Source organism: Cnephaeus nilssonii, assembly GCF_951640355.1.
Source record: "Cnephaeus nilssonii genome assembly, chromosome: 17".
In the NCBI taxonomy this organism is placed as follows: Eukaryota; Metazoa; Chordata; class Mammalia; order Chiroptera; family Vespertilionidae; genus Cnephaeus; species Cnephaeus nilssonii.
The window spans coordinates 30,437,897-30,450,066 of NC_137088.1; the positions used below are offsets into that span (position 1 = coordinate 30,437,897).

General features: G+C 47.3%; 1 protein-coding gene across 2 annotated transcripts in view; it reads left to right on the forward strand.

The window, feature by feature from the left end:
• ARMC8 (armadillo repeat containing 8) overlaps positions 1-9,282 on the forward strand; it is an 88,532-nt gene extending 79,250 nt beyond the window's left edge. For both annotated transcript variants that reach the window (XM_079794809.1, XM_079794810.1), the window contains 4 exons: positions 710-805; positions 4,590-4,662; positions 5,948-6,041; positions 9,108-9,282. In XM_079794809.1, coding sequence (XP_079650935.1) covers positions 710-805; positions 4,590-4,662; positions 5,948-6,041; positions 9,108-9,141 — 297 coding nt within the window. In that variant the 3' untranslated portion in view covers positions 9,142-9,282. The remainder of the gene's footprint in view (positions 1-709; positions 806-4,589; positions 4,663-5,947; positions 6,042-9,107) is intronic.
• Positions 9,283-12,170: the final 2,888 nt, after the last annotated feature.

Sequence of the window (12,170 nt, forward strand, 5' to 3'; positions counted from 1 at the left end):
TGTGGTTCAGTGGGTTGGGCGTTGTCCTGTGCACCAAGGTATGTGCCCTTGACTGGAATCAAACCCGGGTCCCTTCATTCTGAGGGCCGACGCTCTATGCCAACTAAGGCAGGGAAGGCTTCTTGGAGGGAATGACACTGAGTCCAGGAGCACAGTCAGTCAGGAATCACTCAAAGTGAAGAGAAGTGAAGGTAATTTTCTCCAACTTTAACCCACATTTTGTTTCCCTTTGTGTTCCTCTAGTAGGTTTCAAAAAAGTTTGGGTTCTAATTGCACATGGCTAGTGGACAGGGCTCAGGCCTTCACCCCGAAGGTCATGCGCTTGTGAACAAGTAGCATTTGGAGAGAGAGGGAGGGAACTTGCAACACTTCTGAAGCTTCCACCAAAGAGGCGACCCCTTTGAGGAAACCTTGTAGTGAAGTAACAAGAGCTTCTCTCGGAAATGGAGTTTTCAAGAAAATATTAAATTATGTTTTCCCTTTCATTTATGTGATAGCATGAACTGTAAGACATGCCTGCCTTTGCCCAGCGATGGCTTATGCCCGGAAAGAAACCACTGAAATGTTTGGGTTCCTTGGGCTTGTTGGCAGTGAGGCCAGGGAGTGAGAAATCAAGACATTCAAAGTGGAACCTGAGAAAATCCCAATTTGAGAAAGCTGAGTCTGGGACTTGAGAGTTCTCCTGATCACTGACCTTTGTTCTTTCCAGACACTGTGCATCCTAGCCAACATCGCAGATGGCACCACAGCAAAAGAACTCATTATGACCAATGATGACATCCTACAGAAAATCAAGTATTACATGGTAGGCCTTTGTCTCCCTTCACTGCTCTACACTAGCCACACATGAAAGGCAGGGACTTCGCACAGATGCAGGGCACTCTTCTATCGTGAAGAAGAAGAAACAACAGCAGGTCCTAGAAGCTATGCCATTGGCAGTGTTACCACCCACCACCCCAGTCCCCACCCTTGTCATCTGATTACCTTCCTCTTATTCAGTGAAGACCTGGGCATTTGGCTCTCAGCGTCCCCAATCCCTGCCCTCCCTCAAGGCTATGTGGAGGATCGCTCTAGCCCTCTGGCACCTGTTCTTTGATCCGTTTACTTCCGTGTGTGTGTGTGTGTGTGTGTGTGTGTGTGTGTGTGTGTGTGTTTTAAAATATATTTTATTGATTTTTTACAGAAAGGAAGGGAGAGGGAGAGAGTTAGAAACATCGATCAGCTGCCTCCTGCACACCCCCTACAGGGGGATGTGCCCGCAACCAAGGTACATGCCCTTGATCGGAATCGAACCTGGGACCCTTCAGTCCGCAGGCCGACGCTCTATCCACTGAGCTAAACCGGTTTTGGCTGATCCGTTTACTTTCAAACACAATTTGCCACCTGCTTCCAAACATTTCAGCCACCAACTCTCATGACGATGCCCTGGATCTTACCGCCAGAAATTGCCTGTTGCCAAAATGTGGCTATCAAACATTCTTGCTTTTTTCACTGTTGATATCTTCTTGCAGCACCCTAAACATGGGTGCCCCTGTGTTCTCTTTGCCTGCCATGTCAGAGCTGACAGCTGTAGAGAATGGCACAGAACTAGGCTGGCTGGTTTCTTGTTAAATCCAGAACCCAGATAGGCACTCAGCACTGCCTAGTGCCCTCCTGTGGTTCTCCAGCAAGCTGGCACCCTTATTATCTCTCTTTTTAAAAAAATTTTTTCCATTGATTTTTAGAGAGAGAGTAGAGGGGACAGACAGAGAGAGAGAGAGAAACATTGATTGGTTTCCTCAAGCCTGCAACCAAGGTACATGCCCTTGACTGGAATCAAACCCGGGACCCTTCAGTGTGTGGGCCAAGGCTTTAGCCACTGAGCCAAACCGGCTGGGGCAACACCCTCATTCTCCACAAAAATAGGTTCTTGCCTTCCATTCTTTAAACCTCATCCCTTCTGCCCCTCATCACTCCTAGTGATGACCTCACTTTTTGTTTTATTAAGAGAAAAGACCCCTGGATCCGGGTGAGCCTGGCCCCGGGTCCGGGCGAGGCCCTGGGCCCCTGGATCCGGGTGAGCCTGGCCCCGGGTCCGGGCGAGGCCCTGGGCCCCTGGATCCGGGTGAGCCTGGGTCCCGGGTCCGGGCGAGGCCCTGGGCCCCTGGATCCGGGTGAGCCTGGCCCCGGGTCCGGGGGAGGCCCTGGGCCCCTGGATCCGGGTGAGCCTGGGTCCCGGGTCCGGGTGAGGCCCTGGGCCCCTGGATCCGGGTGAGCCTGGGCCCCGGGTCCGGGTGAGGCCCTGGGCCCCTGGATCCGGGTGAGCCTGGGCCCCGGGTCCGGGTGAGGCCCTGGGCCCCTGGATCCGGGTGAGCCTGGCCCCGGGTCCGGGTGAGGCCGTGGGCCCCTGGATCCGGGTGAGACTGGGTCCCGGGTCCGGGTGAGGCCGTGGGCCCCTGGATCCGGGTGAGGCCACGCGACCCTGGGTCTGGGAGAGGCCACGCGCCCCTGGGTCCGGGTGAGGCCATGCGCCCCTGGGTCCGGATGAAGCTGAATCCTGGGTCTGGGCGAGGCTGTGTGCCCCTAGATCCGAGTGAGACTGGATCCTGGGTCCGGGTGAGGCCGTGGGCCCCTGGATCCGGGTGAAGCCATGCCCCTGGATCCGGCCGAGACCAAACCAGAGGGAGTCGGACCTGCATTACCACCATTTGTCCACCATCCAGAGCTGAGGGGTCAGTGCCGACATGTACTCATAAGGAACTGGTGGACATTGATATTGGGTCTCAAAAGAACTGTTGGACCAGAAAGAAACTCACTACAGACTGATTCGTTTGCCTGTCAGCATAACTATTATTGCTCGTCGCACATTCAGTTCTTATAAGTATATCTCTAGTGACACATGATTTCGCTCATCTAGGGGAAATGATGAACAACATAGACTGATGAACAAGAACAGAACCAGAAACAAGGAGGCATCGATCGGACTATCGGGCCTCAGAGGGAGGATAGGGGAGGGTGGGGGGAGGGGGGAGAGATCAACCAAAGGTCTTGTGTGCATGCATATGAGCCTAACCAATGCTTAAGTTCAACAGAGGGTTGGGGCATCCATGGGGAGGGGGGTGGGATGGGAATGGGGGGATGAGGACAAATATATGACACCTTAATCAATAAAGAAATTAAAAAAAAAAAAAAAAAAAAAAAAAAGAGAAAAGAAGCCAAAATCCCTGTTACACCTTGAATAAAATCCATCCTCTCCTTATGATGGCCTGTGAAGTCCCACAAGACCTGACTTGTCTTTCTCAGTTCACACAAGCGATACAGCTCCTTCATACCTCAGACCTTTTCAGGAACTTCCCCTTCCTCTCAAAACCCCTAGCCCTACCTCTTTGTACAACTGGCATTGTCTTCGAGTCTGCTTAAATGTCGCCTCCTTCAAAGAGATCTTTTCTGTGCACTCCACCTAAATTAGGTTCCTCCCCCTCCCCCTTCCACTTTTCTCTGTCACAGCAATTTGTTTCTCAAAACATATTTATTTGCATGAATGATGAACTTACACATAGTAAATGCTTATTGTTGTACTGTATACAAGTTCATTTATTCAACAAATACAGCCTGAGGGTAGGAGCAGATGATAAGTTTTGTTGTTTGTCTCAGTGGAGCCCAAGCTGGACACCTCCTAAAAAAAGTCTTGGCTTGTAGAAGGAGAAAAGAATCACCAATCATAGAATGTAATTGAGGAAGCCACATCCATTTCTTTGTCTCTGCTTAGTAGAGAGAGAGTCCTGCATGGTCAGATAAGTCTGTCCTAGCATATATCACTGGCATTTCTCAGATGTGAATAAATTATTTAAATGTACTGGGATTTGTGTGTGTGTGTGTGTGTGTGTGTGTGTGTGTGTGTGTGTGTGTGTGTTTGGGGTTTTTTTTTACACCAGTAGGAAAACCACTTGTAAAGACTGTTCAACCATTGGGCCCTTTTTCATTTAGGAGAAAGCATAAATGATAAATGATCCAAATGGTTGTACTTTCAGTACATAAAGAAAAATAAATAGAATTGTGTTTCAGACAAATAGGTGTCTCCTTAACAATAGGAGACATTCAAGATAAACCAAATAAAGTCAAGTTTTTGGAGCTGTTCCTACAGAAATGAGAGTAATTTGAATCAGATTATCAGCAGCTGAAGAGAGAAATACCAAATGCACATCCATCCAGTTTATTGGCCGCTAGTGGCCTGAAAGTTTTCTAATAGAAATAAGGCATAGCTTAAATCTAAAGCACAGAATTGTCATGGCAGTGTGGATTAAAGGATAAATTACAAATGGCACCTATGGCCCTGGAGGTGCTTTGTGTGGCCAGCCAGAGGATGTCTAAAATTTGACTGTGAGTGTTTTGGCAAGGCTTTCCCAGTTTGCCAGCTTCTCACCATTTCCTATTGTCTTTAGTCCAATCCATTCACCCATTAGTGCTAACTTTGTGGCCCCTCAAGACATTTGAGTTTGAAGCCCCTGCTTAAAACTTTTAGGCTGTTGGGATTGCTTATAGTATGTCACAAAAAGATGGTCTAAAATGAGATTACCTCCATTTTTATTTTTCTTTTCTGCATCAAATAGGGTCATTCACATGTCAAGCTGCAGCTTGCCGCGATGTTTTGTATATCAAACCTCATATGGAATGAAGAGGAAGGTAAGAGATTGGTGAGATTTGTTCTGAAATGATGGGAGAGAAGTCCCACTCAGGGAAGGCAGCAGGCGCCCCTGAGATCCTGGGTTGAGGCACTGCTCTCTGGGCCCCAAGCCCCCAACAGCGTCGCCCTGAGAAGCTGTGGGACTAGCCTGAGACAGCTGGACGGTTAACACTGAGCCCCCACCTTGGAGTCAACACTGTAGAAGTAGGTGGCAGTCCCTGCCCTGAGAGAGCTGAGGCGGGCAGGGAGAGGCACTGGGAGAAGAGGAGAGGGGGGGGGTGAGTGGGAGGACGGGCCTTTCACTGTTGCAGAGGAATGCATGTGAGGACTACGGGCACATAAGCTTAATGGAGAAGAGGGTGCATTGGTGAGAAATGAAAAGTACGTGTGACTGTGAAGCAGGCAGTCTGTCAGGAGGTCCTCCACCTTGGCTGTTGACTAGAACCTCTGGGGAATTGGCACCAGACTAATTACATCAGAATCCGGAGGCGTGTGCTCCAGGCAAGAGTTTTTAAAACTCCCCAGATGATTCCAACTCCCCCGATGCAGGAGAGCACTGGGTCTCATTGCTGGGTTGGCTGCCTAAAAATCACCTGGGAACTTTTGAAGGTGCAGATTTCTGGGCTCCATCCCTAGAGATTCTGGTTTACTCGGTCTAGACGGGGTCAGTGCAAAAGCGAGTCACGGAAGTTCTTCAGTGGGGAGGAAGGACTCCAGGTGATTACTCTGCTCAGCAGCTGTATCCAGAACAAAGCAGGAGGAGGAGAAACTGGGTTCAACGTACAGACCCTAGAGTCCAAGTCTGGTGCCAGGGAAACAAGGCTGCCCTCAGGAGGTCCTAGTCTAGTTGGAAGCTAGACCAGAGCCGTGTGAAGTTGGAACTGCCACATGCTAACGAGAGGCAGCAGGAAGTGCTGGGAGGTCAGTGGAGGGTGGAAGAGAACAGAAAGAGGAGACCAAGACCTGTTGGGGGTAGGAAGAGCCTGATGACAGAGGACCTGGTGCCAGGCGTAAGAAGCTGACCTGGTCCATGGAGAAGTTAGCTGAGGAGCAGACCTCAGGACAGACTGCAGGAAGGAGGGTGAGAGGCAGGGAAACCAGTTAGAAATCTGTTGCAGAATCCAAGCCAGAGGGCATCCATACACAGGGAGAGAGGAGGCCAAGGGAAAGAAGTGGGGACAGTGAAGAACTCTGGTAAAGTAAGGCTCCACGTTGTTGATTGTACACTAAGGTGAGCAACTGTCTGGGTCTGTGCCCAGTAACCTGTTAGCTTTAATCTCTTAGGTTCACAAGAACGCCAGGATAAATTACGAGACATGGGCATTGTAGATATTCTACACAAACTGAGTCAGTCACCAGATTCAAACCTTTGTGACAAGTGAGTATCGAAAGGGCCTGCTTTGGGGTACTTGAAGAATTTGAATTGCCTAGCAATTAACATGGCCAAACTTAAAATCTTTTAGATTCTTGGATTCCTTTTTTAATTTTCTGTGAGCCAACTGTGTGACATTTGAGTAAGAGGTAAACTAATGATTAGCAAATTGATAAAGATCCTCATCTTACTCTGAATTAACATGGGTCTGGGCTGTCCTAGTGGGTATCTAGAAAGGATCCAGAGGCCATTCCTTACATTCCTTTAATCATTAGAATAGGAATGCATGTGGCTTTCTGAAAAGCAGAAAGGAAGGCATTCATTAATAAAACATTGCCTCAAAACCTCCCTGAGCACTGCCTTTTGCCTGCCTGGCCTGGCTGCTGGGGATGCAGCAGTGACCACTGAGGAGTCCCTGTTGTCAAAGAGCTCACCCTTTCTTGGGAGAGGCAAGAATCATAATCAGAGATCCCTCTAACCTCAAAATAGTCAAAAGTGTTCTTCCTAGCTGTGTGCACTCCCTTATAACGCAGCCTTCACTTTTCAGCTCACTTCTGTGCATAACAATGACTACAGCAACGCACATCAGCTCTCATCTCCAGGTTATTCTTAAGCATAACCTAAGCCCTTCATGGCCTGGCCTTGCCTTTCTCATCCTCTACATTCCCCCTCCAATCCCATGCCCACCCTACCAACCCTCTCCAGTATCACATCTTCATGTTCATCTTGATTCACCATTTCAGTCTCCTCTCCTCTGAATCCCTATTCATTCAGCAATTGTTTGTTTTTTAATACTAACCTCTGCCAGGCACTGTTTTAGGCATTGGTGATATAACGGTGAATAAAATTAGTGAAGTCCTGCCAAAACCGGTTTGGCTCAGTGGATAGAGCGTCAGTCTGTGGACTGAAAGGTCCCAGGTTCGATTCTGGTCAAGGGCATGTACATTGGTTGCGGGCACATCCCCGGTAGGGGGTGTGCAAGAGGCAGCTGGTCGATGTTTCTCTCTCATCGATGTTTCTAGCTCTCTGTCCCTCTCCTTTCCTCTCTGTAAAAAAATCAATAAAATATATTTTAAAAACAAAACAAAAACAAAACTGCTTTTAAAAAAAAATTAGTGAAGTCCTTGCCTTCATGGCACTCTACATTCTAGTACAGAAGATGGACAGTAAGCAAACAAATATGGAATATGAGAGCAGGAAATGAGATTTACTATGAACAAAAAGCAAGTTGAGGGACTGGAGAGTAAGAAAATTTCTTTTCACACAGATTAGTCAATAAAGGCCTCTCTGAAAAAGTGACATTTGATCAAAGGCCTGGATGAAATGAGTCTGCCAGGCAGATGTTCAGAGGAAGAGTGTTCCAGGCAGAGGGGGCAGAAAGTGCAAGGCCCTGAGGCAGTAATGAGCTTGACATGTTCAAGGAATAGCAGGAAGACCACTGGGGTTGGAGGAAATGGAACCGGGGGAGAGAGAGAGAAGGGGGCTCAGGGAGGAGGTGGGGAGCACGTGAAGAGCCTTGTAGCCAATAGTAAGGCCTTTGGATTTCATTCAGAGTTTAATAGGAAGTCATTGGAGAGTTTTGAGCAAAAGAGACATTATCTGATTTGAATTTTTAGAAGATCACTCTGGTGGCTGTGTAGAGAATCGTCTGTAATAGAGCAAAAATTGAAACAGGGAGACTAGTTAAAGGCTGTTGGCCTGTGCATAAGAGATGAGGGTGGTAGTGGTAGAAGTATTGAGAAGTGGTGTGATTCAGGACTTAATCTAAAGGTAGAGTCAACATGATTTGCTCAGGGATTTGATACAGGATGTTAAGAAAAGAGAGAAAAAGAAACTGCCTAGAATTTTAGCCTGAAGCAACTGCATAGTGGCTTGTCATTGACCAAGATGGTGAAGAATATGAGCGAAGTGGGTAGGGATAGGGAAATCAAAAGTTCGTGTTTGGGCGAGCCAACTTTGCGATGCCTATTAGATAAACGAGGGACTTGGAAGAGTGGGGCTGTGCATATAAATACGGTCATTCAGGGGTAGGATATAGTATCAGCCATAAACTTGTTTCTATAGGAAAATTTCCTTGTAGAACTCACCTCATAACTTAGAGACAGTTTGAATAGAGCTTTCTGTTCCGATGTGTTGTTGGTCTGTTTGTAACTATCATCTTTATAGAGTCTTAGATAATTGCAAGAATATCCCTTAGTATACCACTTTTAAAACTGTAGATTATATCTATTACTTTGCTATATAGAAACTGCACTTGAGGCCAGCTTATTGCATGCCTAGTCTACATGGTATACTTTCATCAGCCAATAGTAACTGAAAATGTTAGCCTTTCCTCCATTAACATAGAAGGGAAGACCATTGCTAAAACCTGACTTCCTAATTCCCACAAGCTTATAACAGGAGCAGTAAAGGAGGCCTCCTCAGTCCTAGCTCAAAGGAAGACACCTTTACCAGGATCAGGATAGGTCAAATCGCTGCCCACATTGCATCTTTTCCTCTCCAACTAGTTACCTTCTTTCCCAATCATAATAAACGCACATCCCACATTGTCAGTGTCATTAGGAGAAGATGTAGATGAGCTTGTAACCCGTTCTGAGGCATTGGAACCCTGACAGCCTCATCCCATGAGCTCCTGGCCCCTTCTGTGCACCTTTAGTCAGCACCTAAACACCTTCCTGGGTCAATTTTAGTTTCCCAAACCCTAAGCTTCCTCCCCAGTGTCCTGTAGCACTAGGTAAAACCTGCATGGCAATAGAACATAATCCCAGGTCCGAGGCAACTCTATGCCAGTGACAAGGAAAACTATAGACTGTCCCTGGGCTGCAGCAGGTGTAAGGGCTAGAGCAGCCCTGTCTAAGGGAACCACTGAAGAGGAATGGAGCCAGCCTGGTTTGGAAGTGTCTTCTGACTGCAGAATTCTCCCCCTGCGGGCAGGTGCCCAGCTGGGCTCACCCAGTTCCCTTTGGGGAATCTAACATTTTAGACTTCCCCCACTACCATCTTTGAGCCGCAGGGTTTTCCCCCTTATTGATACTTCTGAGATGATGGCTAACAGGAACTTTGTGATTTCAGGGCCAAGACGGCGCTGCAGCAGTATCTGGCGTGACGGGAGCACCCGGGGCACCCGCGAGCATCCCACATCCTTGGTAAAGGAAGTACAGGAACTAGCCTCATTTGATTCCTTCTATTTGCACACGTCACCTTGGACTGCAGGGAGCTGTTTTGCAAAAGCAATTTGGTAGGCTTAGATCTCAAATTCATCTTGAGAACATATTTTTGAGGTAGTAATTTCCTCAGAGGACTATTGTGTTTTGTTTTGGGGGTTTTTTCTGAGCTACCTGGACTCTTTATTAGAACAATCAATCATTTTCCTTTGGACCTACAATTTTTTGCCTATGCTGCAGCCACTTTGTGAGTGAGAATGAGTGTGTCTGTGCATACACAAATGTGTGTGTACGTGTGTGTGTGCACATGGGTCAGGATGAATGGATGTGTGTGGGGGGGGGATACCTCAAAATTTTCTTTTCTTATTTTGTGTGAAAATCTCTTTTCTACAGATTTTCCAGGGTTTAAGCATTGCTTGCTGTATAAAATAACTTTACTGAATTATATACAGTTTGAATGAAATGTTATTTTAAAAACAAAACAATTGTTAAGTGTTCCATAAAGGTTATGTTGAATTTTGATCAGATGAATATTTGTAAGTAAAAAATATATGCATTTCTGAACCTCAACTTACATAGATTTTCTTTATAAAAGAACAAAGAAAAAAAAAAGAAAAAGAAAAGGTTGGCTATAGTTGGCCTGAATAACAGGCACAATATATGGTGCTGTGCAAAATAGTGAGCTAGCATCTTACTGCCGTCAATATCAGCCTAATTCAATAAGCTCTCAGACTTCCAGGTCAGATGGACAGGGTGAAGGAGAGTGAGGGGACAGAGTCACCATAGGTTTTTTGAAACATCAAAGGGAAACATAACTACTGATAGTGGAAGCCCAGCCATAACTCTGGGCTGCCCTTGGCAGGAACTGGGCACAGAGCGCCTCCCAGCCGCCCTCAACCCTGCCGTTGGTGCAGCAGTATCTGGCAGGATTTGAACCAGCTCCAACTAAAGTAGCTCATCACTTCCTGGAAACAAAGACTGGTTAACCTTGTGCTGCCTGAAGCAGCACACATCGCTGTGAAACTCCGGAATGCTCTTCAGACCCATCTGTGGAAAGAAGCAAAGAGCAGGATAGTGTGGAAAGCTGTTTTTCTCTTCGCGACACTGCTGTTGAGTGTCCTTTTGTAAAATGAAATAGGAATTTTAGTGAGAGATGCAGCCAAGATCTTTTCCTGCAAGAAGCCAAAAACACTGAAGTTAGCGAGAAGGAAAGGGACTCTCCCTGGGAGGACCGAAGAGGAGTCCTTTCCACAAGCGAGTGTGCTTGGTCCTTCTGCAGCCTTCAGCGTGGCGCCTGCTCCACCTGCCAGGCCAGCTTCCAAGTGTACTCGACCGAGATTGCTCTTGACTGAAGGTAGAACCAGCCTTCCTTTCCCTTTGTTAAAAGACGGTCAAAGGCACTGTGGCCAGGAAGGGAGTCTGCGGCCAGAAGCTTGCCTTGGGCGCCTGCCACACAGGGTCCCGAGCCCACCAGCCACTCCTGATGAGGTCGCGCACATCGCGGGCACCCGCCACCAACCTGACCTTCCTCGGAAGATTCAAATATGTTTGATTGCAGATGAATGTTTTTAAATGTATTTAACGCAATTTTTCCTGTTCTCAACCTGACCACGCGAGATTCAAACACAGAGATTTCCAAGTTTTTACTTTCTCAGAACATCATTGATTTAAAAATCTGTCCCAACAGGCACTTGGGTTTTGTGCAGCTGTCAGAGTGCTAATGTGAGGACATCCTTGCTTGGCACTTGTAACACAAAACAGTATGGAGTTGGTATTTAAAAGTACCAGGTAAATATACAGAAACCAATAATGAATTGCTGAGACAATCTTGAACCCGGATAGCATTAGGAAGCTAACAGCCCAATGAAATAACACTTTCACACTTAAACTCTGTGGATAAATCTTGCCTGTGACTATAAACAGATGATCAAAGAAAAAGTGCTTTACTATAATTAACTTTTCTGGTTTCAATGAAGGAAATGTATTTATTAAAACAAAGCTGTTTGCTGCTCTACACAGGTGCAGTGTTCTGTCAGCAAGAGGTGGGAGGAATGGGATGTGATCTTGTGTCTTTTCCCAAGTTCTTAACTAAGCTTCTCGCTCTCTCTAATACTGCATTCTGTTTCTCCTTTTGTGCCCTGATTGTAACCCAAAACTTACGAACTAGAAAAGAATGTCCAATTTAATGAGTTGCATTTTTTTCCCTTGAGCACTTTATGTGGAACAATACGTGTTCTCCTGGTAGTGTTTGAATGATATGATTTTAACACATGCTAATAAAAGCCAAGAGAGATCATGGCAACTTCTATAAAGGAGTCTGTTTTCCAAATGTCTAGAACGCAGGAAACATTAGAAGATAGTGTGTACTGGCTTCTGCAACCTATGATTCTTGGTGAGTGAGAAACCAGGAAGTGACTTTGCATTTCAGAGGGGGTGGCTGGTGCGGGAGGGTCACTGCAGCTTCCAGGGGAATCTGCAGCAGTCTGGGGGCCCTCTCCTCCTGGCCTCCTGAAGGCCAGCAGACCCTTTATAGGTGGCCACTCCCAGCCACCAGGATCCCCCCAGTGTTGTGTCCCCCTCCATCCTCTCCTCTTCCCCTTCCTATGCCACCTGGACTCGGGCCCAAAGCTTGGCAAATGACCAGCTGCACAGTGCACGAGCCGCTGCTGTCCCTCTGCAAGGACTCACAGGCACGCCACTCCCCTGCTGTTCTTGTCCCACCTCTAGAATGTAGAGAAGCCCCTCCTAGCTCTTGGTCTCACTAGAAACAGGAAGAAAGCTAAGGACACCTGCCCCAGAGCGTGAGGGGAAGATGGGGAGGTGATTGGCAGGGGAGGGAAATCCCCTGTTGCAGGGGAAACTTGGAATTGAGGCCTGAGAGAGAAGGAGTCGAAAGGGAGACTGACCCCAGATCCTGATGGAGAGTCGACAGGGCGTGATCCCAACTCCTTGCCACCTGGGATAGAGGCTG